This window comes from Gymnodraco acuticeps, unplaced genomic scaffold (genome assembly GCF_902827175.1).
Source record: "Gymnodraco acuticeps unplaced genomic scaffold, fGymAcu1.1, whole genome shotgun sequence".
In the NCBI taxonomy this organism is placed as follows: Eukaryota; Metazoa; Chordata; class Actinopteri; order Perciformes; family Bathydraconidae; genus Gymnodraco; species Gymnodraco acuticeps.
The window spans coordinates 2,259,174-2,281,914 of record NW_022989748.1 but is presented as its reverse complement, the minus strand read 5'-3'; the positions used below and the strand labels follow the sequence as shown (position 1 = coordinate 2,281,914).

Sequence of the window (22,741 nt, the reverse complement as noted above, 5' to 3'; positions counted from 1 at the left end):
TATCAGAAGATGCAGGGTTTGGCCATTATTGTGCCTCTGTGCTTATTATAGATTCCATTAAGATGGCAGTTAAATTGGATGTCCCCATCAGCTCTGCAGCTTGTTGTTTGTTTTAGAGAACGGGATGCTGAGTCACAGAAGTACTATTAAGTCTTTCAGGAGATAACAGATGAATTAAAGAGACAAAGCGAGCAAGAGGCTTTTTTTTCGCTGACAATCTTTATTAAGAAAATGAGAAATCAAAACAGTGTTAAGCTACAGTGCAATAATCCATAGTGAAGATGAATTAGTGTTATTCTAATGTTTTGTTTAGTGGAAGTGCCTCAAAGGTTTTACATCAACGACTTGAATATGTGATGTTAGGTTTCACAGCAGAGCTTGAGTAATTAGGGATATGATCACAATAGTTTTGCAGAGTAAAAGCTTGAATCAGTCCTTTAAGTCTTACCATACATTGAAAATGAAAGCAAATAAAGCAACATGACATGAAGCTAAACAGGCAACAGGCAGTTGTCCTTATGTCGCACCCTACTAACCGAAGTGGAGCCTTGACTTCCATCAGAGCTCCAATGACGCGGTGAAGCAATAAACAATCTTATGTTATATCTATCTCCTCTGTTCCATAGCTTTAAAATAAATTAAAGAAAAATGGTTCGCCTATAACCAACATAACATCGTCATTAACCTCTTGAGCAGCATTTGAACACCGATTTGGTCGAAGCTATACGTGTTCGTTGCTTTTGTCTTTCGAGAAGAAAAGGTAGAGTTACAGTTCGATGTTATTTGAAGTTGCGCTTTAAAAGCTATTGTGAATTATTGTTATTATAAGGAAAAATATCAAATTATTGTACGCTCCACTCAGTGAATTATCCTCCACTCCGCAGTCTGCTTCACGTTTGTTTCAGTGTCTTTAGCTCATCTGTAAATAGGCAACCTTCGGCTGACATGTTCCCTATATACACTTTCTAAATGTGTGTTAACACCTGTGGCCCCAAAAAGAAGGCAGTATAAAATATAGTGAAAATTCCCCGAATAATAAACTCCCAGGCCTGTCTGTATCTCCAGTCAACTTCATTTAAAGGGACCTATCATGCAAAATGCACTTGTGATGTCTTTTATACATAAATATGTGTCCCCGGTGCGTCGGGGAACTCACGCAGCGTCAGAAAATAAAACCCTCTCTCTTTTCCTCCGTACCCAAAGCTTTTAAAAACAGGGGTACAACGAGCGGATACAGATTTGCTGCCGATCTGACGTCAAATCGGCAGCGGACCCACAGAAAGTTGCTATCAGAAACAATGCCTGACGTGTTTTGGACGTCTTTGTTTACATTAGCAAGCCTCGCTAACACGCAGAGCTAACCTGTACTGTAGAGCACACAAATCAAAAAAGGAACACACCTTGTGATAAACCAGCAAGAGAAAAAGCATTTGAGCTCCATACTGTTTCAGAAATAATCTTTGATGTGGTTTAGAACAGGATTGCGTTTTATCACAGCAGAATTTAACTTTATCTCCGGTAGAATTCTGATCAGGCATTAACTCCGCCTCCTCTTTCTTTCTTTTTTTCAAGCTAAGGACCCAAAATCCTTGTTTCTCTAACAGGGCTTCAAAAGAGGGGTATGAGCAGTATGAGGCATGGCTACAATGGGGGATCTGTTTGGTATTTTAAGCAAAAAACTTCACATACATGTTTTGTATAGGTATGGCCCTACAATATATGTTTCCAATATAGCATGATAGGTCCACTTCAACTTTTTTTTTTATTCTTTTGTGCACCCAAACTTTGTATTTCTCTTGTTACCAAATGAGTGTTTTGGCTTATTGTTCTGCTACTCATTTCCCTTTTGACTGTTCTGTTTATGTTGTAGAAACTACAATTTCCTTCGGGATAAATAAAGTCTCATCTTATTTGGTTGTGCAGTTATTTATCTCCCAGTTCCATGTATTAGTAGCTTTTCAGCAGGTACAGCATCTATTTCTGTATCTTTTAATACATGCAATCCCAAACAAACAAACAAGATTTGGTTCACCCTTAAATCATGTAAATGCAGTCATTGTAATCTCACCAAAGCTTTAAAATCAAGTTTAAAACGTTCTTTGCACTGTGGTTACATGTAAGAGAAAGCTAATACAACTCATGCACACCACAATATGCAGCTGATCACTTCCTGTGACCAGGGTTGGGTTGTAACGGAATACATGTAACGGCGTTACGTAATCAGAATACAAAAATCAAGTAACTGTATTCAGCTCGCGTTACATTTGAAAAACGAGTAATCTGATTACAGTTACTTTCGTAAACCTGAAGTGAATACATTTTGGATTACTTATTGGAGGAAAGATTTCCTCACAACATTTCATATTCATTATTAAAGGTACAGCCGAATCATCACAGCGCACAAAAACTTGTACCGCCGCAGATGGACCAAAAATGGGAGCGTTTGAAGAAAAAAAAAAGGGGCGGGTCCGCTCAGTGAAACAATAACAACGAAACATGGAGGAACAAAAGTCTGCGTTTAAGTCGTGTGTGTGTGTAGAGGTGTGTGTGGTTAAAACACATCAGCCTGCGGTCGCTCTTTAGCCTTTCTAATGATTCTGAAGATAAACACAGCGAAGGCGGTGCGTGAAAGGCACTGGGCGCTCGTCTTCTCAGAGGCTGCCTCCTGGTGCTGCAGAGATTTCATGAAGTGAAGGAGGTTTTCCTTCTATAAAACAGCTGCGGGCAGCAGATACTGTGAGTCACAGACATGAATTCATAGATCAAGGCAGACTGGTGCACACACTCTCCTGTTTTGCCGATCCGGTGCTTAAACAAATATAGCTCCACACCCCTGGCCGACATGTCCTTAAAATGAAGTCCGAGTTCGACATTTTAATTAATGTCCTGCCAACACTGGCAGGACAGAATGCGACATGCCCGTTCTAAGCCGTGTCCCTCACTCCTCACATCCCAAGCTGCATCCCCAAAAAGTGTATTATGTTGTTACATCGTTTCAGATGTTATGTTTCAGTTGTGCTCTTGATAAGCCATTAAAACAGTAAAAACACGTTCAGTGTCCTTTTGCTTTTTGTGTCTCCTGTTCACCAAAACATACCATCTGTGATGGAAAAAGAAAGTAATCCAAAAGTAATCTAAAAGTAATCTGATTACGTTACTTTTTTAAGACACGTAACTGTAACTGTATTCGGATTACTTTCAGAGCCATGTATTCAGTAATCAGTAACTAATTACATTTACAAAGTAACCCTCCCAACCCTGCCTGTGACCCATCACCTATGAGGAATTTAAGACATTACGTTTCAAACATTCCTGCACAATCCTCCCTGTGGCAGTTCAGATGATGAGCAGCGAAATCTCTGAGGTAATTTTCTTTAACATACAGAGTGTTATTTGTTCCCATGAAGCCCAACAACAACCCCACACACAGTCATCTCCTGGAACTCCCTTACAACCAATCTGGGTTTTTCCTCAGCAGCCTCTTTGGGCTTTTAAGACATTTTCCGTGCATGGCTGAGGAAGGAGCACATTGTAAATGAAAGATTAGTGCGATGTTACATTATTGTGAGGTTCCCCTCTCAGCTTAGGCTGATTTGTGAGCCCGTTCAGCAATGTTTCCGGCACACTCCCTTTGTAATAGATTCACTGGGCCTTGAATTGTTGTGCAGTAGAGGCAGTTCAATTAATACAGCACCACCATAAAATAACTATTGAAATGACAAACGGGGAAATGAATAAGCATTTGCCTCCGCAGGCGCGGGGAAGGATGTGTGTCTGCGGAAATGTATGCCGGCAAATCAAGCGCTTTCGGGGACGATGATGCAGTCAACTAAATATATCCTGCTGTCGCACACAAGAAGGGGCAGGTAAAAGATGGCCCCGTTATCTCTCACAAATTCGACTGATGATGGCTCATTTGAATATTTACAGCTGCATCTTAGGTAGGTGGAATGATCTCCTATCATTAGGCCACGGCCCTTCAGCGCAGCATAAAGATGCATCAAAGATGGCAGTAAATGCAGAGGAGGAAAAAGGAGTTGAGCTCAGATATCACACGGAAGAAAGAAAGGCCTCAGTGTGCCAGATGCACCGAGTTGGCCGTGTAGAGAACGCCCTCTCACTGTTGTCAATATTAATTTCCAGCAGCATTGACAAAAGCTGCCAGGATACATATGCATGAGGGCTGGAAGAGGAGAGGAAGAACTCCTGGTTTTAGTCAACAAGCCCACAGTGCTCTCACTGCATGCTGATTAAACACTCAAGTGCATGATAACTAAGTCATGTCTGACAACTGTGGGGGGAGTTTTTAATTTACACTTGGACACATCCAGGCGGTTGTCTTGTGTTAGTCACTCATGGCTGCTGTTTTTCGCTCGCTGTAATAGGACTAAGATGTTTTGACTATTCAAAGCTGGTTATTTTTGGTGTCACCTGTCACCGCTGCTTCTAAAAACATTAGCTTCCGACATTTCCCCGACATGACTTAATGGCTATGCTCATGTGCAGGGCTGGCAATTGCTCAGAAAATAAAAAGATGATCCGGTTCAAGGTGAGTTAATCCTGCCGTCAGTTTTCAAGAATGAGTTTAATTCACATTTCCCTTTCGGTGATGGCTTGCAGGAAAATGGATGGTGTGTCCAGAGTGTAGTTCACATGGGTTTCAATTAGCAGTGTCTAAATGAATTAAGAGGTTTAAAAGCCATTGCTGTTCTGGTGCTGGTATTAACCCGGTGCTTCTCATTAGCCACCCCTGGCTGATAAAGAGAGTAAGGGGCGCGCCGGTGCAGACAGACACCTCTCGCTGACAACGGGTGACAGAGTGGATCACACCGCCTCATGAATAGTAATGGCCGCCAACGTGTCCCGCTCTCCCTCGTGTGAGGAGTGACGGATCCTTGTGTCAACAGGGCGAATGGCTGGGGAAGAGGGACTGACAACTGTCTGAGACATTCTGCAAGAAGGAAGAAATCCAGTCCTGACTTGAAGGCATCGTCATAAGATTGTTTTGTATGTCATCGCCTCCCTGAGAGTGAGTAAATAAACAGTGTTTGCCGGGAGAGGAAGTGCGACTGGATTGTTACCCGGTGCCCTTTGGGTGCTGGCGCGTCTCAATAAATCAGGCTGAGCAGCTACTCTTAATGCACTCCCCAAAACTATCGATAAGAGGCAAACGCTGCTTTTCTGAGGAGTGATGTCACTGATAACCTGGCGGGCACACACTGACCGGGGCTTTGTCAATCAATAGCAGCACAATGTCTGGATGGCAAACATACAGGTGAGCAGAATGACAAATAAGCAGCGAGAGACGGAGCTGAAGGACTGACTCTCTTTTCGTCTTAAAAAGATTCTGAACGAAATAAAGTCTAGAGTTTTGAAACAGGGATTGGGTGGAATTGCATCTCTGCTCTCAAATGTCTGGGTGGAGCATTTCTTGATAAGAATCTGTTGTTTTTGGACATTTCCCAGCAGTAGGGGGGTGCAGGGAATTGAAATGTGAGCACAGCTGGGTTTATGAGTTGTTCATTTGCTCCCTGTGAACTCCCCGGGCCCCACACAGAGTTTAGACCTCGTTGGTACCAGAGGAGGTCAAAGGTTGCACAGGCAGTAATTGAAACTTCCCATAGAGGCCAATTACACTAAAGCATCATGAGCAATATGTCTAGGGTGTTTAAACACAGTTGAGCACAACAGGTTTAACACCCGCTCAATATAAACTCAATCTGATTTTAAAACTATTACTGCAGTCATGTGTATTTCTCATACCCAGGACATAATGATCTTCATGGGCCTGGCTTATGACTTACTTCCAGCTACTACCATGGAGGAAAAGCAACAAGCGTGATGAAAGCAATGCAGCTGAGCAGGATGGTATAGGTCCACTTACACAAAAAACACTTACATCAACTTCTTTGATCAGTGTCAATAGTGTTAAGGGATTATAGCAACTGAAAATGTATATGGGGCACAAAACAAATCAAACTACCCCCCCCACCTCAAACAAGTTATCAGCTGGCAACTCAGTCTGAATATCAGTCTGTAGCTGTAACTATAGAAGAATATGACTTTTAGCCAGAGGTGTAAGTACATTTACTCAAGTACGATTTTGAGAGACTTGTACTTTACTTGCGTATTTCCATGTTATGCTACTTTGTTCTTCTACTCCACTGCAATTCAGAGGTAAATCGTGTACTTTTACTCCACTACATTTATTTAAAACCTTAAATGACTTTGCAAATGTGGATTAATGATGTGGAACTCTTAGATCAGACTTTAGTTCCACCTGGAGTAAATCCACCAGCTACCCTGCAGTATACAAAGTCATTCAAACTAGCTGCACCTTTACCAGCTTTGAGAACACTTTAATGATCAATCATTATAAAACATATCATATACATTATTCTGGAATGGACCAATCAGCACAATAAGTACTTAAAGTATATTTTGATGCTTATACTTTTGTACGTTTACTTGAATAACATTTTGAATGCAGGACTTTTACTGTTACAGATTATTCCTACACTCTGGTTCTTTCACTCACGTACACGATTGTAAGTACATCTCCCACCTCTGCTTTAAGCTAAAGAGGGTTTATATGTGCAAATATAGAAACTACGTGTACTTTCCCCATCAACCGGTGAGCTGCATATTATTTACCCTTTTTCTTATCTGTACACTTGTATGACAGACACAACCATTTTTTATCTGTTACAAATTATATCTTAATGTCCCATTTTCAGTTGATATTTACCACTGTAAATGAAAATGTTTAGGACGTGGCATGGGCCCAGGAAAACACGAAAAGATTGACAGACATTTTACATCTATGGCAGTCAGCAATGGATTTTTTTAAGTACAAAAGAAAACTATTGTTGTTAATTTTGGAGCTCCCCCTTCTTCATGTTTCTTATCACGCATTAAAAAAGGATCAAATATAGAGGGGCCATTTGTCCGACAGCGGTCACATGCATGTTTTTTTTTCGGGCAGTTGTTTAGCCACACATTATGAACATGGATGTGTGCATTGTGCCAGCTGTCAAGGCTTACTGGCGTCATAATTGAATGATAACGTGTTTAGACTTGTGTGCTGAATAAAGCAGGTTCAGTAGTTAAAAGAACGGTGGCCATTGAGCGATGCTCTTCTATAAAGCTTGTGACAAACTGCTCTGACGCACGCTCCATTAGATCATCTTTGACTCAATTTGTTTCTATATTTATGTTTCTCGTCATTTCAGTCAGCGGAATGGAAGGAAAAAATGTTTCTTTGAATTTGATTTTAACGGCAGAAAAATGAGGGGATGCTAATCTGAAATCTTAAAGAGCATATTAAAAGCAAAGCAAAGACATTTACCCGGCAATGCCATTCATCATACGCCATTAACGTTGGGTTTTTGTATCTTTTCCGCATTAATGTGATCACCGCACACAGGCAAGTGACTCACAGCGGCTCATCGTAGGTGTTTGTGTAGGAATCGATTATTTTGGTGTGTGTGTGTGTGTGTGTGTGTGTGTGTGTGTGTGTGTGTGTGTGTGTGTGTGTGTGTGTGTGTGTGTGTGTGTGTGTGTGTGTGTGTGTGTGTGTGTGTGTGTGTGTGTGTGTGTGTGTGTGTGTGTGTGTGTGTGTGTGTGTGTGTGTGTGTGTGTGTGTGTGTGTGTGTGTGTGTGTGTTGGGGTAAAGGGGGGCATCATCATGAATTCAGAAAAGCTGAGCACGATATCCGGCATCTATTATTCACGTGTACAGCCTGTTTCTGTAATCGCTCTCCGTTTGTCCGCTAAACGTCCGGATCACAGCGAGGCGACATTAAGGAGAGTGACTGCGTGCTCAGCAGGAAGCGATGGGATGGGGTTTCCTTCTGCACCGATCTTGGGCCATTTGTTTTAAAGGCGGTATGATTCACGTCACAATTTGATTCAGATCAAATTAAGTTGTAATGCATTGAATATATAGACACTGCACGTTACTCATGCATCTAGAAATGAGCTACTTTTCATTTTTATGCGGATGATACCGTGATGTACTGCAGGTCCCTCCATTAAGGAGGCTGGTGTTAAATTACAGACTGTTTTTAACATTATTCAGACTCAGCTCTCTGAACTAAAGCTTCTTTTAAATGTTCAGAAAACCAACGTAATGCTCTTTTCTAAAGCTAAAAAGACACCAGAGCCTGTTTTAGATATTGTAACTACACAAGGAACAAAACTTGAAGTTGTTGCCTGTTACAAATACCTTGGTATCTGGCTTGATGATTGTCTCACTTTTAAACTTCATGTCAATAACCTGCTTAAAAAGCTGAGGGTTAGGCTAGGTTTCTTTTACAGGAACAAGTCCTGTTTCTCGCTTGAGGCCAGGAAAAGGCTAGTCACTGTGACCTTTTTACCTGTGCTGGACTATGGTGATTTGATGTATATGAATGCACCTGCCAATTGCCTGGTCAAGTTAGATGCTGCGTATCACAGCGCGCTAAGATTTGTGACAAACTGTAAAGCATTAACCCATCACTGTACCCTGTATGCAAGGGCTGGTTTGCTTTCACTAACTGTACGGAGGCTCAGTCACTGGTACTTTTTTATATACAAAGCCATGTTAGGGGAACTTCCATCCTATATCTGCTCCCTAATCTCACGGCGAATTGTAAGTGGCTACTGCCTGAGATCGAATGCTGTGGTTTTATTAAATGTGCCAACTGCTAGGACTGTCTTAGGGAAGACAGCTTTTAGATGCGCAGCTCCTCTGTCTTGGAATAGTCTGCAACTGAAATGGAAACTGAGCAATCTGGTGCCACTAAATGTTTTTAAAGCTCGGTTGGATGCTACTCAATCGGAAGCTGTTGGTACCTGTACATGTGGATAGTTATGTAAATTGTAATCCCTGTGATGATGCTGTAAGATGTCCTTTTGTTGTTCTGTTAATGTTTTTATGTTTCATGTGGAACCTACTTGAGCAGGTCTCCCTTGTAAAAGAGTTCAATGATCTCAATGGGATTTATCTGGATAAATAAAGGTTTGAAATCTTTCTATATTCATTAATGCACCACCTCCATTTTGAACTCTGATCAACTTAACTTTTTATAAATATATTGATTGATATTTTTATAATTATATTGTTCTTCTAAATGTATGTTTTGCACATATATTTTCCAGTATTTTTCATACTCATTGCATTTTTTATCTAAATTGAGGTTTCTTGATTTTTGAAATATGTATTCATTTTAATGTATTACATATTTTCTTTAGTCTTACTATGTTATGGTCATGCACCAATTCACTCTATACCTTGTGCGTGAAAAGGTTTCAGGCAATAATCCGTCTGATATATTGATGACTGAGATGAGAGGTGCAAGTTTTAAATCAACTTAAATGAATGTTTGTTTCAAGGAAAGTACATCACTTGCCACGAACGTTCTTTTAAGTTGACTTCATTACGATTAGACCAATCAATAAACTTTACCTACCAATGTATTGTACATGTTGAGGTTTAATGCTAATAGGAAATGACCAAGCTACAAATGTCGTATTAATGTCAATAAACCAAATGATTGTACAAATTAAAAGCTTAACCTGATGGTGCCTCGAGATGAAAATGAAGATCAAAGTTATAACAGTTCATAAGGGAAGGTTGATATCAAAGTCAGTGTCAGATGAAAATGACGAATAACAAATCGTGCAAGAAACCAATTCCACAAAATGATCAATGCTTGGACCACATTTGGGCTGTCCATGTTTGGTTGTGAAATAAATTGTAAATAATTAGCTTTTGGTGTGGAGATATAATCCATGAAGAGCTGAGAGTAAAACAATCATAACTGACACAGGGACTCGGCAGGATCAATCCTCCGTGCTTCCATTTAATCAATCTCTGTCTGAATCACCTCTAATCTAGTTTTTCACTTTGTTCGGCGGCTGGATTTTGGCCTTTGACAGTTAAGACTCCTATCATTTGTTGTCTGCTTTACAGAAAACATAGAGTGGGGGTGTTCTGTTCAGGTGTTGGGGGGGGGGGGTTACTCTGGACGGCTCCTGGTTAGGAATCAATTTGACTGGACAGCCTTTCAAATTGCATAAAGAGACAAAGTTGTCCTTGGAGTGCGCCACAATTGATGGATGGCTCAACACACTTGTGCCGTAAATCCTCCCGACAGATCGGAGACAAATCAGTTGCCTGCTTCTGCTGCCCCCCCCCCCCCAAACCCCCCGCTATTTACCTACACTCTGTCTGTCTCTTCTCACACTAAATGCCATATGATTCAAATTTCTTCCAAACTGTGTTTTGCCAGAATTTGTGCAAAGCGAGCATTGGCTGCACACAACTATGCTTATCAAACACTTTATATGTACATTTTGCAATGATAATTGAATGACAGTGAGTGTATGTTGTGAGGCTGTTACGAAAAATAAAAAAAAAGCCATCCTCAAGACGAGATGAAGGGAAATCCAAACAAGTTTTTTTTGTTTTTAATCAGCTCTGTCGCCATCCTGTGCGATATCATGTTCCTGTGATGTGAAAAACAAGGCGTCGGGAAAAAGCACACAGTTTAAAGCCCAAAGTTAACAGCACTTGGGAGATAAAGCAGCTTCTCTCGGGGGCTGTGCTGTGCTCGGGATACGCCGGTCTTCCCTGGGGAGGCCACACCACTGTTTGTTTCTGCAGAAAAACACCACAGGCGTCTTTTTAAAGAACCACCACTAATCAGAAGTGATCCGCTCACTTGTGCTATCCACTCTCCCTCGGGAGGACTGCAGAAAAAAGAAAAAAAGGGAGGCTAGGCTCAGACACAATGATGGAAATAAACATCCAGAGAGAGTCCAAGGGGAGGGGTTTAACAACACGAAGACCAATAACTGTCTATGGTCAATTCATTCGTGCAGGTGTGTGCAGCAAGTGAGCAAACATGGCACAGTTACACGCAGGTGGAATGTAAAAAGGCAGCCTGGAGAAGACAGAAAGAAATGAAATCCAAAAAGAATCCAGCAGACAAGAAAGTATAAACATATTTAACCATTTCTACGCTCACAAGAGGGCAGAGTGGGCCGACACAACTCTCTCCCTGCCTAATGAACACTGGATGATGCTCTGGTGCCTGGGGCTTGTGTGAGCGAGTGTGTGAGTATACACTGTAGCTTTCTTTATGATATTATTACAGTATGTTCCTGTTGGTGCATCAGGTAGAACACTAAATAAGCCATCTGTTCAGGATCGAAATGCTACCATTGTGAAGGATTTGGAGAGTTAAAGTCGAAACTAAACACTCAGGGGGGGGATATTAGATTCCTTCTGTTGTATGCATGTTACTGTCCTCCCGATTGTCCTACCGTAACGGAGAGGTATAAATAATTAAGCAGCCTGTTGCCCTGAATAGCCGGAGAGGAAAAGAAGAAGGGAGGACAGAGAGAAATTAGCAGCGATCAGCCTCTTAGCATTTTAAAGAAGTACCACAACATCGTCATAATAAGGTCCTCTCTCTAAGAAACACCAGGAATTTCTTCTGCTCGGACAAAAGCCTTCTCTCTATTCCTTATAATTAAAACACTGCCTTTGCTGCTTTACATGAATATGCAGCATGCACCACATTCTCACTTTAATGAGAGCGATAAATGCTATGCTAGCTTTGGCTATTTATATATTTTATGGCACAAATTGTGGCATAAAGGGCACAAACCAGATGAATGACGGACGAAGGACAGCTGCGCCGTCGGCCCTCCATTAAACGCTGCAAACGACCAACTGTGGCCCCGCAGCCTAATTATCCAGAGAGGCCTCATCAGAGTCTGTGCCCCCCCCCCCCCGGGTTACACACTAACACGAGACGCTTTGGAGACACACATGTAATGAGGGTGGAAGCAGCAACTATTGGATTTGGGATTCTCCAAAGCAAAGGCAACCACAAAAATCAGCTTTGAACCGTGACTAATAAACACATTTGACTTATTGGTTAGTTTGACAGATTTAACGATTTATCTTTAATTAAATATGTTGTATTGCACAAGGGAGTGGTTACAAACTGGGGGTCCCCACATGTATACACAGTTTAGCATTTACAGATTGTTTCATAAATATAGAAACAATCTAGAAAATGCACAAGGTAGCTTTGAGCATGTATTATTTATTTGATACTACATATACACCATTGAGTTCATCGACAAGTGCTTTTGGAATTGATGAGTCATTTAGAATGTCTTTTTGTTTTCAGATAACTCTTTAGTTTGGTAAATATGTGAATCTTATCAGACCCATCATGAGGAACAGCAGCACTCTCAACAATGTGTAACTTAGGGTTAGGGTTAGGGGTTAGGGTTAGGAGTTAGGGTTAGGAGTTAGGGTTAGACATCAGACAGAAAATATAAAAAAGCAATGATCCAATAAAAGGTTAGGAACATGAATTATGAAGACACTGCTCTGCGATGGAAATGATGATGGAAATCACTTCACCTCAGTTGCATCTTGAAGTCAACAGAGGACATAAGTGAGTGTGTGTCCTCCGTCAGTACGAGACACAGTATAGGAGCTCACAACAAGGTAAACATGTAATCAAAGTCCCACAAACAACGTATGTAGTGAAGCCAACTAGCCAAGCTTTCTGTATGCATTTGAAACAAGGACCCTCAAATTAAATCCAGTCAATCCAACTGAGGAGAGATGTTAGGGAAGGAAGGAAGAGGAGAAGGGGAAGCAGGAAGAGAGGAAAAGGCAAAAAGAAATGAAAGTCATGTTGTCCTGACTGATGATGTGATGCTGTAAACAGCTTCTTTTTTTCCCCTAACAATTAAAGAGCCGGGGCTTATTGATTTCCAATGGTGCTCTCCAGTGACTTGGTGGCTGTCACAATGAGGCCCGGGGTAAGGTGACCATGTCTCTGCTCAACTTGATAAACCTTGCATGTCATCAGGTAGGGAGGACACGGTGTCCCACTACCCCCCACACACACCACACACCACCACCACCCTCCCCACTTCACAGAATGCCTCTACAGCATTTATCATGGAGCACTGTGGAATTGGGGGGGCGCTTCATTTAGTAACCAAGGTGAGTGCTCATACCAAAACATGAGTTAAGGAGTAGAACTATTTAAATTGCAGGTGCTCACAAATATCCTTTCTACATGAACTTTTCTCCATATGACATCTCGGCCAGCAAGGCAATCATGCAACTAAACGTGCAGCTTTACAGGCATCATGGGAAGTGGCGACCTAGATGAGGGGTCAGCTCCAGTCCTACTCCGGCGATAAACAACCATAAATCAGAAGACGGGCTGTCACTCGAGTAGATCCATCATGGGCCGACCCGCGGAGCCTAACACATGCACGCACACACCGACGCTTGTACCACGGCGGGAAAATAGAGAACAGGCCCATGCAGATTGATTGGCTCTTTTAAATGAGCGGCAGTGGGGTTATGTTGATCGATTACATGGATAATTGACTGATTCTGGTGTTGTTAGAAGTGGAGTAATGACTACATGTCAGCCGCTGAGGTGACACAGCCCACAGGCATCTTAACCTGGGAAAGGAAGTGTGCAAAGAAATGTCGTTTTTCCTCCTTAGACCTATAGACTGTGTCAAAGGAGTTTAAAGGGCAGATCAGGACAAGAATGGAAGCACACATACTTGCAAATGGTCTTTTGCCACGCTCATTTGTACTATGTTTTACTGTTGAGTCCTGGCCAATATGAGTACTTTGTCATTTTTTAGTGTTACGTGGGGGGAAATGTGGATTGCAATTTTTACGGTGCAGAATTCCGCCAAATGGAGAGGCTTCTCATCTAATATCACTAGACCTCCGCCCGGCGAGTCGCCACTCACAAGTCCAGACCAATCAATGAATGCACTTGGTACTCAGGAATTAAAGACAAGAAGTATTCATCTGTATTTGGAAACCTTCACTGCTCAGAATTGTTATGTCGGTATGAAAATGTAAAGGCACTTTTTTCTCCATCTGTGAGAAGATAAAAGACCGAAAAGGTTCAGAAAATGCCAAATCACTTCAGAGTGAAGGACCCCTCCCCTGTGGAAAGACTCAGCCGGCTTTATTGTGGCCGCTGAGTGGAGGAAGGACACTGATGCATTGAATGCAAAGCGGCTTTTAATTATTCTTGGGAAAAGCGCACAAGCCGTTGGCTTGTTTACCACTTTACAGGAAACAGCTTATGATTGCTTTGTAATCATCTCCTTGATAATGTAAAATCTACCCCCCACCTCCTTTCCGTCCACTGCTTCCAATAGAACACCAGGCAAAAGTGATCAAGCATTCATCATTTAGCCCAAATGTTTTAACTTTTATTTGGGGGAGGGGGAGGGAGGGCTAATAGAAGAGGGGTAATGAAGCAGCAGTAACACAGAGAGGATGTTGTGAGAGACACAGGCTGTGCTGTGATAATCACTCTCTCTTTTGTCTCATGATAAGCTGAGAGCCTAACCTTCACCCAAAGAGCACATCATTTCCCCGATGTGAGGCTTAATGAGACATTAGCCATACTAACAAATGGCGGACGAGAAAGTGAAAGTGACTTTCCAGGTAAAGGCCGTTAGCCTGACCATAATCAGTCCCCGAGTGCAGCTAAAAGATGGAAACAACTCTGAGGCTCCGTCTCAACAGCTTGCTGTGGCTTTTACGACCGGCCCCCCAGGGCCCATCCAGTGGCATGTAACATCTTAATACCCCCAAATAGAACAGGTGCTTTTGTTGCCTGCTAGTTTGCTGTGATACAGACAATGCAGTTTGTCCATTTCGCCGTAATTCTGTTAAGGTGTTACACGGAAAACAATTGCCTGTGAGCGGGGGCTTAGGCTTTATTTATTGTATTGTATTGAGGGTTATCTAATACAGAAACTCACCCGGCACAGACATTCTTCAGACTTTGGTGTGTTTAAAGTGGATCTGGAAAATGCTTATAAAATACAACACAGTTTCTACGAAGATGTTTTTTATTTTATTGCTCATAGCATTTAAACAACACATTGATATTGTTTTTGAGCTTCCAATTTGAAGGAGGAATCAAAAGGACTTTTCCGTGTCCGTAACCATAGTTTCAGAGTTTTCTAACACAACATCAATGCAGCATAAATGCCCTATCTTGCAATGTTAACCAAACCGTATCCGCCCCCAATTAGCAACACAGGCTAAGCAATCAGAAAACAGTGCTACAGTATAGGCTTAAAAAATCAATACACACTAGCATGGCTATATTTAACATGAACTATGGATTCTGTTTTTAAATCCTATTTAAGATTGATCGAGATGGATCTGACATTAATGAATGGTGCTTTAAAGTTATTTTTCCTATTGTGCAGCACAGAGTGTTTGGAGATGTGGGACTACAGACACAGTGGTGGACGGATAAAGAAAGGAAGTGACGAGCCGGAGCGCGAAGGGGCCCCGTTCCCCCCCGCCGGGCCTCCCAGCTCAATTAGCTCCGCTCATCCCGGCTTTCTGCTGATGGCGAGAATCAGAAACACCACCAGCACCACACAGTCCGGGGAGTCGGCCTGTTAGTGAGTGAGTGAGTGAGTGAGTCAGTCAGTGTGCACATTATGCGTCTGTTTATGTCTCACATGCAGATTCTGTATGTGTATGTGTGTGTGTGTGTGTGTGTGTGTGTGTGTGTGTGTGTGTGTGTGTGTGTGTGTGTGTGTGTGTGTGTGTGTGTGTGTGTGTGTGTGTGTGTGTGTGTGTGTGTGTGTGTGTGTGTGTGTGTGTGTGTGTGTGTGTGTGTGGTCTCATCTCTGTGAGTCTGGAGCCCCACAGTGCTCTCTGTTTCAAACACCTGAACCAATTAGGCTACACTTGGAAATAAAACTCCCATAAGCCACTTACAGTAATGTCATAAACAGTCATGCAAAACTTAAGTTATTGGAGAAGTTTGTCTGGATTCACTTATTAACAACAAAAAAAGATGAACTGGAGAGAAACCAAGACCAAAATGTCTGAGTTATGGATTATAAGACTAGAAAGGTTACTCGAGGCTGTGAAAGAAACTTCTTCGTGTCTACATTTTGAATCAGAACCAACAAATATTTAAACTTTTTCTTTCCTCCTCTGGTAATCAAACTCCTGAGAACATTAAGAGCTGTCCACACAGTGAAGTAGACCAGATGCAGTGCATGCATCACAGCGATTGGCCCTGGCTGTGCTTTCAGGACGTCCTAAAGAAGAAAAAGGCCAAGGGCTGAAGGAGGCGGGACTTCTCCAGAGACGTGAGGCACATGCGTGTCAGAGGCAAAGTGAGATGGAAACGATCTGAAACTGCTTGTCCGGCACAACTCAAGGCCAACATCTATTTAATCATATAATGAGGACAGTTCCAAAAAAAGGCAGCGTAATATTCCTGCATAAAAACTGACCCCCCCTCACCTCACTTGACACATGACCCGTTGACACTTTACCCGGCAACACACACTCATCTACTGCCGTGACTCTTCCCACCTCTCACACGTGCTTAAAAATCGAGCCCAGAATGCTGCAGTGCGCCAAGTAACTAGCAAAACAAACAAAGTAAATACACTGATAATGCCCACGATAACATCCAAGGCGAAATGAAAGGATGAAGGTCAGTAATTGAGAGAAGGTGGGGAGATAAAAGCATGGTGTGGTTTGTTTTGCTCCTGGCAGGGGTCCATCTGAGCGCGTGCGGCGGGCTCCGGGGCGATGTAGGAGCACGTCTGTGCAGAGGTTAAGAAAAGCAATTAATCCACAGCGGAGATAATCAAAGGAACCTCCCCCTCCAGACACCTTGGTGGGGGGGAGGAGAGAGAGAGAGAGAGAGAGAGAGAGTCGAGAGAGAGAGCAGATGAGAGAGAGAGAGAAGAGAGAGACGAAGGAGACGAGAGAGAGAGAGAGAGAGAGAGAGGAGGAGAGAGAGAGAGAGAGAGAGAGAGAGAGAGAGAGAGGAGAGGAGAGAGAGAGAGATGGGAAAATACGTGTTTACAGGCACGGCTGGCGCCATCAAAAGCGCCGGGGCTCAGCCCTGCCACTGGGGCCCCGTTTCAGGTGGAATTGATAACACTTCAGACGTGCAATTCAGTGTTTGTGAGAGTACTTTTACCTCCCGGTGAGAAGGCAAGGATTTCTCACAGTCTGAGCCGCATTTTCCTTTCATCTCAGATTTTGCGAGGTATCAACAGATTGTCAAGACGTTTTCCCACACATCATCACAGAGCCGAGTGCAGAGTGGCTGCTATGATGTGGATTCAGACAGCACCGTGCGGGGAAACAAAGATTAATATCTCTGTAAACTAATATTGTGATTTTATTAATTTATCTGGGAAACAAGCACCTCCCTGGGACTTTTACAAGATGAAGATGACAGATATTTAAAAGGCTATCTTTTGATCATCTCCCTCAGCAAAGATATGTTTTGTATCTGGCTGCAGTGGTGGGGTAGAAAAGCTTCTCCTGCTGAAACCCCTCACATTAGATCAACCAATAACATGACTTATGTTATTGTTCCAGAGAAAATCAAAGCTTGTTACTCCCTCTGGTGGATCACATCTCGCTTGAGAATATAAAAAGGTGTGTGTTTATGAACAATCCTCTCCTTTCAGCTTAAATGAGCATGAAGAGAACATATATTAATATGGATAGCATCACACTTTGGCAGTAGATGAATAACGCACCAAGCGCCATGTTGCTATATAGTTGCTGTTACATTTTTTATATATGTGTCGGTGTCCATGTATTATTAAGATCATGTAAGCCTGCCAAATGCAGCTCTATGATCACTTTAAAGTGTGTGAATATCCTGTAGCAGACACTGGCAGACGGTTAGCAGGTCAGCGGTGAGTAAGTGGCGGCCCTTTCACAAAGTCCTGATTAGATAATTACCCATCCATATCTGGGCAATATGTTGGAGAGGAACAACACATTAAACTGCAGACAGGCAAACGCAAGGTGATCAGCAGACACACACTTGTTGACTAAACACAAAAAGAAGAAGATCATGGTCTGAAATCATGACAAAAAGTAAGAGAGTTTCTGAGGATTAAATATGGCCAGTCAACCTTCTACTATAATCTCTGCTGCCCTAAGAGACACACTGTTGATACACAGTCCATCACTGCTTTATTTGTCTAAATACCTTCAGGTCGCACAGATTAAGGGCACGCTCACCCTGCATGAATGTATAAATAATGTAATATGAAGAATAGTGCCCGAGGTGAGGTGCTGAGGTGATATAGTTTGAGTGTCACAAACTTTCCCATTTTACAGCTTAGGGCTGAACGATTAATCGGTTTTAAATCGAAATTTGAAATGATGCGATTATTAAATCGTTAGTTCGGTTGATTTTTTTTAACATTTTGTTGTTCTCTTGTGTCAGTCATCCACACCAATCAGAAGTGCTGTGCTCCACATGTACCAGCCATTGTTAACCAATCAGAAGTGGCCCATGATAGAAGGTGATCGACAGATTGATCCAATCACCTGCCAAGTATTTTTGAAAGTGCCTGCCCTTTCCAAATGGCTTCCAATGGAGCTTTAGATGGTTTGGTGAAACAAAGCATCTGGGTCAGGTTAGTAATGCTCCATCACATGTTTCTATTACAGGGTGCATCTTAAACTGAAGCTTGACTTTAAAGCAACCCAACGGAAGTTTCATGTAAGTGTAGTTCTTTCACTCGTAGCTCGGGCTGCGGGTGTGCTAGAGACGGGAGCACGTTGATACGACCTTCCTAGCCGGAGTTATGGCCGCATTTTACAATAAACTTCCGATAAACAAATCGAATTGCAATATCTGTCAGAAAAATCCCAATTCGATTTTTTTCCCAAAATCGTGCAGCCCAACGGTACACTTAAATGTTTCTGAACACGTGATGCTGGATTAAAGCAACGCAGTGACAGAATACTTTTCATATATGATCGACCCTGCCTAGCATCACTAGTCCAGGTGGTGTTACATAGTCTTCAGCAGTACCAGTAGATGTTTATTCTGGATCTTCCGTGTGTGATAAGTCCTTATGTTTAAAACAAAGTGTGCCACTTATGTGAGAGTTAATGACACTCACTATCGTTAGTTGATAATAGCTATATGTTCGGTTGATACAGGTACAGGTTGTTTGAAAATCACCAAAGTAAAAAGGATTACTCATCTTATACCTGTGCCACTTAGCACTTAGTGACACACTATATAGAAGACTCAAATTAACGGTAAATCTCACTTTGATTTCCTGTCAATCAACATGGATCCCACTAAACTCAAACAACAGAGTCTACTTCTCTTTTCTAAAGACAAAAAGTCACATAGAACTCCCACATTTGAATCTTGTATTCCTTACTTGCAGCAAAGTGTGCCCTCACTAAACCCACCCAGCTCCCGACTCATTACCCTGGAGAAGTAGTGACTCGCGTGGATCAAATACTGTACATAAGAGCGCACTCAAAAGGAGCTTTCATTTAACCGAGCCACTGAGTGAGTAGCAACGTAACCCGAGCCTGGGTGTGATGAAACACGCTGCAGGCAGAAGCAGACACATCAAAATAGTGCATTAGACCTTACTGCTTCTGAGAGCATGCTGCGTTACCTGCAGCTTTTTTTTTTTTAAACGTCTTGAATGATCGGCTTCAGCCTTTTCAGCAGGACTGCCGAGTGCCGGCGCACTTTTTGTCCAGACAAACTGAATACATTGCTTCTGAAGAGCGGGGGATTGGAGCCTTGAATTCTTAGAAAGGCATGCACAAAATGTGTGATGAGACTTTCAGCACCACGGACAGCGGCACTCAGGAAGTGTGTGTGTGTGTGTGTGTGTGTGTGTGTGAGAGAGAAGAGATGGAGTAAAGTGAGAAGCAATGAGTTCATTTGATAATTACCCAAAGAAGCATGTTCCCATTTCAACTATGTGCTCAAAGTAGAGGCGCTCACCCCAACACACACACACACACACACACACACACACACACACACACACACACACACCTGAGGCAAGACGCAGCTTTTCCACAGTTTTCCCCCGTCTCTGTGTCTTAGTCTGAATAATGCAGAGGCTTTATCCAGCGCTCAAGCATGAGTGGATAATCTGGCCACAAGGACAGGCTGTGTCAACATTTCCCTTTACTTCCTTATTTATTTATTTACACTCCCGCCGTAGGACTCGGGGAGGGCGAGAGAGGATGTGTGCATGGCAACAACACGCTGGCCGAGCTGAGCAGATGACCTGCTTTCTGAAGGCTCACAGTGCTTCGTAGCAAACTGAATAAAGGGGCAAGCTTTTTAGGAAGAGCTGCTTCCGACACGAATGAAGGGCCGTCTGCAGCAACCGATTATTTGTAGTATTGGTGTGAAGTAGCCGTTAGCTTCTCTGAATAGCTTCTCAAGTGATGTTTTCTATTCCTTTTTACAGCAATATTTGGAATTTATAGTCCAACAAAAGCAAAGTGGACTGAATTAACGTTGGATTAGGGTTGGTTGTGTTATCCAATCAACAGAAAGTGATTCGTGAACTCAGAGAAGTCAATTATCACTGTTTGCTTGATAGTTGACATAACAGATTCATTTGTACTATTATTGGCAATTTTGACTCGTTTTTTCAGCACCTCATTTAGATTAAGGCTTAAAAGTCACATTAAAGAACCATGTCAACTTTTGGAATGTTATATTTCAGTCGTCAGGGTGGGTGGGGGTCAGGCTTAAATCTTCGCGCTAACTCAGTCAACATGTATTTAATCATTTTGAGTAATGTGCCGCTGCCGTTTGCTGTGCCAATTCATAGTGCAGTAGAAACTGCCTCGGCTTAATTGTTGCACAGTTAAACGCCATCCACAATGACTTCTGAATCATGTTTGGGAGTCTTTTGTTTCGCCGTGCCTAAATGACTGTCACAATATGACTCTCAGCGCAGCCAATCGCGTGCTCGGCCTTTGAGAGCCTAATCCGCTTTAATTTGTGATTGCTTGTAATTCAAAAAACGCTGGCCCACTAAACCACGGGAGATTTGTTGTTGTAAAAGTCTTCCTCCGCTGTGTTGCAACCTAAGTACTGATAACAGAAGAATAAACATCCTCCTGTATATATATCCACAGCTCTCATGGTGGCATTCAAGTAAATTACCATAGAAATCACTGTACAAATATTTTGGCATCAATCACTGTGCAGAAATTGCTAAATAGCTGGGAGCCCTCTTAGCATTCAGAGCACGATATCATTGGCATTCTTGTGGCAGATGACTTTAGCCTCACACAAATTAGAATGTGAGAATTAAGAGGGATTTCATACAGCGCGATAAGTATATTTTAAAGGCAGAACTGATTTCGCTTGAGGGAAGAGGGAGGAATTAGGTAATTATCTCCGAGCAGACACCACTGCTGCGGTGAGAACAGGCCCAACACTGCAGGATCAAAGTGCTCAGCTCCTACTCTATTCTCCTCAAAAAGCACAGTTTGCATTACCTGATTTCAACACCTACCTGGCAACCCAGGTAGGTGTTGAAAACTAATTTCTCTGTCTCAGGACAGAGAAATGAGAGTCTGATGATAACACACAATACTGCAGGTTCTTCAAAGGGATGCTAAGTTCGTGTTTACCTCTAATTTATTTATAGAATTCCTGGCATAAGATTTATTTTGTCTACTAGGTTAATTCATTATTGATTTCAAGGGCAGGATGTTTAAACAGAAATGTGGAAGTTGTGCGAGGCAACCTTTCAGAAAAGAAGTCTGGAGACACAGGGGCGCGCAGTCGGCTACTTTTTCCATTTCATTGGAGATGTAATGTCAAGCAGCAAAGGTGTGACACACCTGCTGCTAAAATACAGAAGATGGAGGGAACTGAAGGAAAGGGAAATTATAACGTTTTGTGAAGTTGCAACCTCAGTGTCACACCTGGGATATCCTTTACAACTTTCTATTCAATCATGCACATTAAAAACAATAGTCAGCATCAGTTGTTACAAGGGCATCAGAAGGTCTTTAACAGATACACTTTTAGGTTATGTAATGGGGGGGATCAGTTTGAGTTCAGATTAGATAATTACCAAGATTTGGGGAAAAAACAAGAGACTATTTAAAGAGGTATTTAAAGTTACTGCATGATTTTTTGGTAGGCTACATTTTGGTAAATTCATAATGACAAAGCTATGGGGACTTCATTATTTAGTGGATGACATTGCACATTCATTTGCTCTATATTCACATTGCATGTTATGTTTTCTTATAGTGCAAATCAACCTGTCTGAAACAGAACATGTTACATACTTTTGAAAAAGTAATAGGGACAGAATCAGCCGTTTCAAAAAGTGCTGAGAACGTGACCCCGGTGTTCATGTCACCTGAATGTGTCGGTATGTTTGAGAGAGTCGTGTCCTACCTGCTCGTAGCAATTCTCCCAGGTGAGGTTCAGCAGGCAGGAGGAGAACAGCTCGTCTTCGCTCCGGGCATACCCGTCCATGGTGTGCGTGCCAGCGGCTCTGTGTCAGGGGACTGTGCGGACTTCTGGTTCTGCAGACGGACTCTCTTAACGGTCTTCCCTCGCCGAGTGTAGTCTCTGTTCCCGGCTCCTCTTCTCCTCCGCCCCGCCGTGCAGCTGTCACGGAGCAGCGGCGGTGTGCTGGAGATGCTCCTGGTCACGTGGGCGGCGTCTTCTCCCAAAAAAACTGAGTGTTAGTTTCCCAAAGTAAGGTCCGCGGACCGTATATAGGGTCCCCAACATGATAACTTTCGCTTCACGGTAAAGTCACTACATGGGTAGATGACAGGGCGTTAAAAGGAACAGTGTTGTTGTTGTTGTTGTTGTTGTTGTTGTTGTTGTTGTTGTTGTTGTTG

General features: G+C 42.5%; 1 protein-coding gene across 1 annotated transcript in view; it reads right to left on the bottom strand.

Annotated features, from left to right (window-relative positions):
- ppargc1a (peroxisome proliferator-activated receptor gamma, coactivator 1 alpha) overlaps positions 1-22,456 on the bottom strand; it is a 271,676-nt gene extending 249,220 nt beyond the window's left edge. Inside the window, 1 exon segment of the mRNA XM_034229886.1 lies at positions 22,287-22,456. Coding sequence (XP_034085777.1) covers positions 22,287-22,367 — 81 coding nt within the window. The 5' untranslated portion in view covers positions 22,368-22,456.
- Positions 22,457-22,741: the final 285 nt, after the last annotated feature.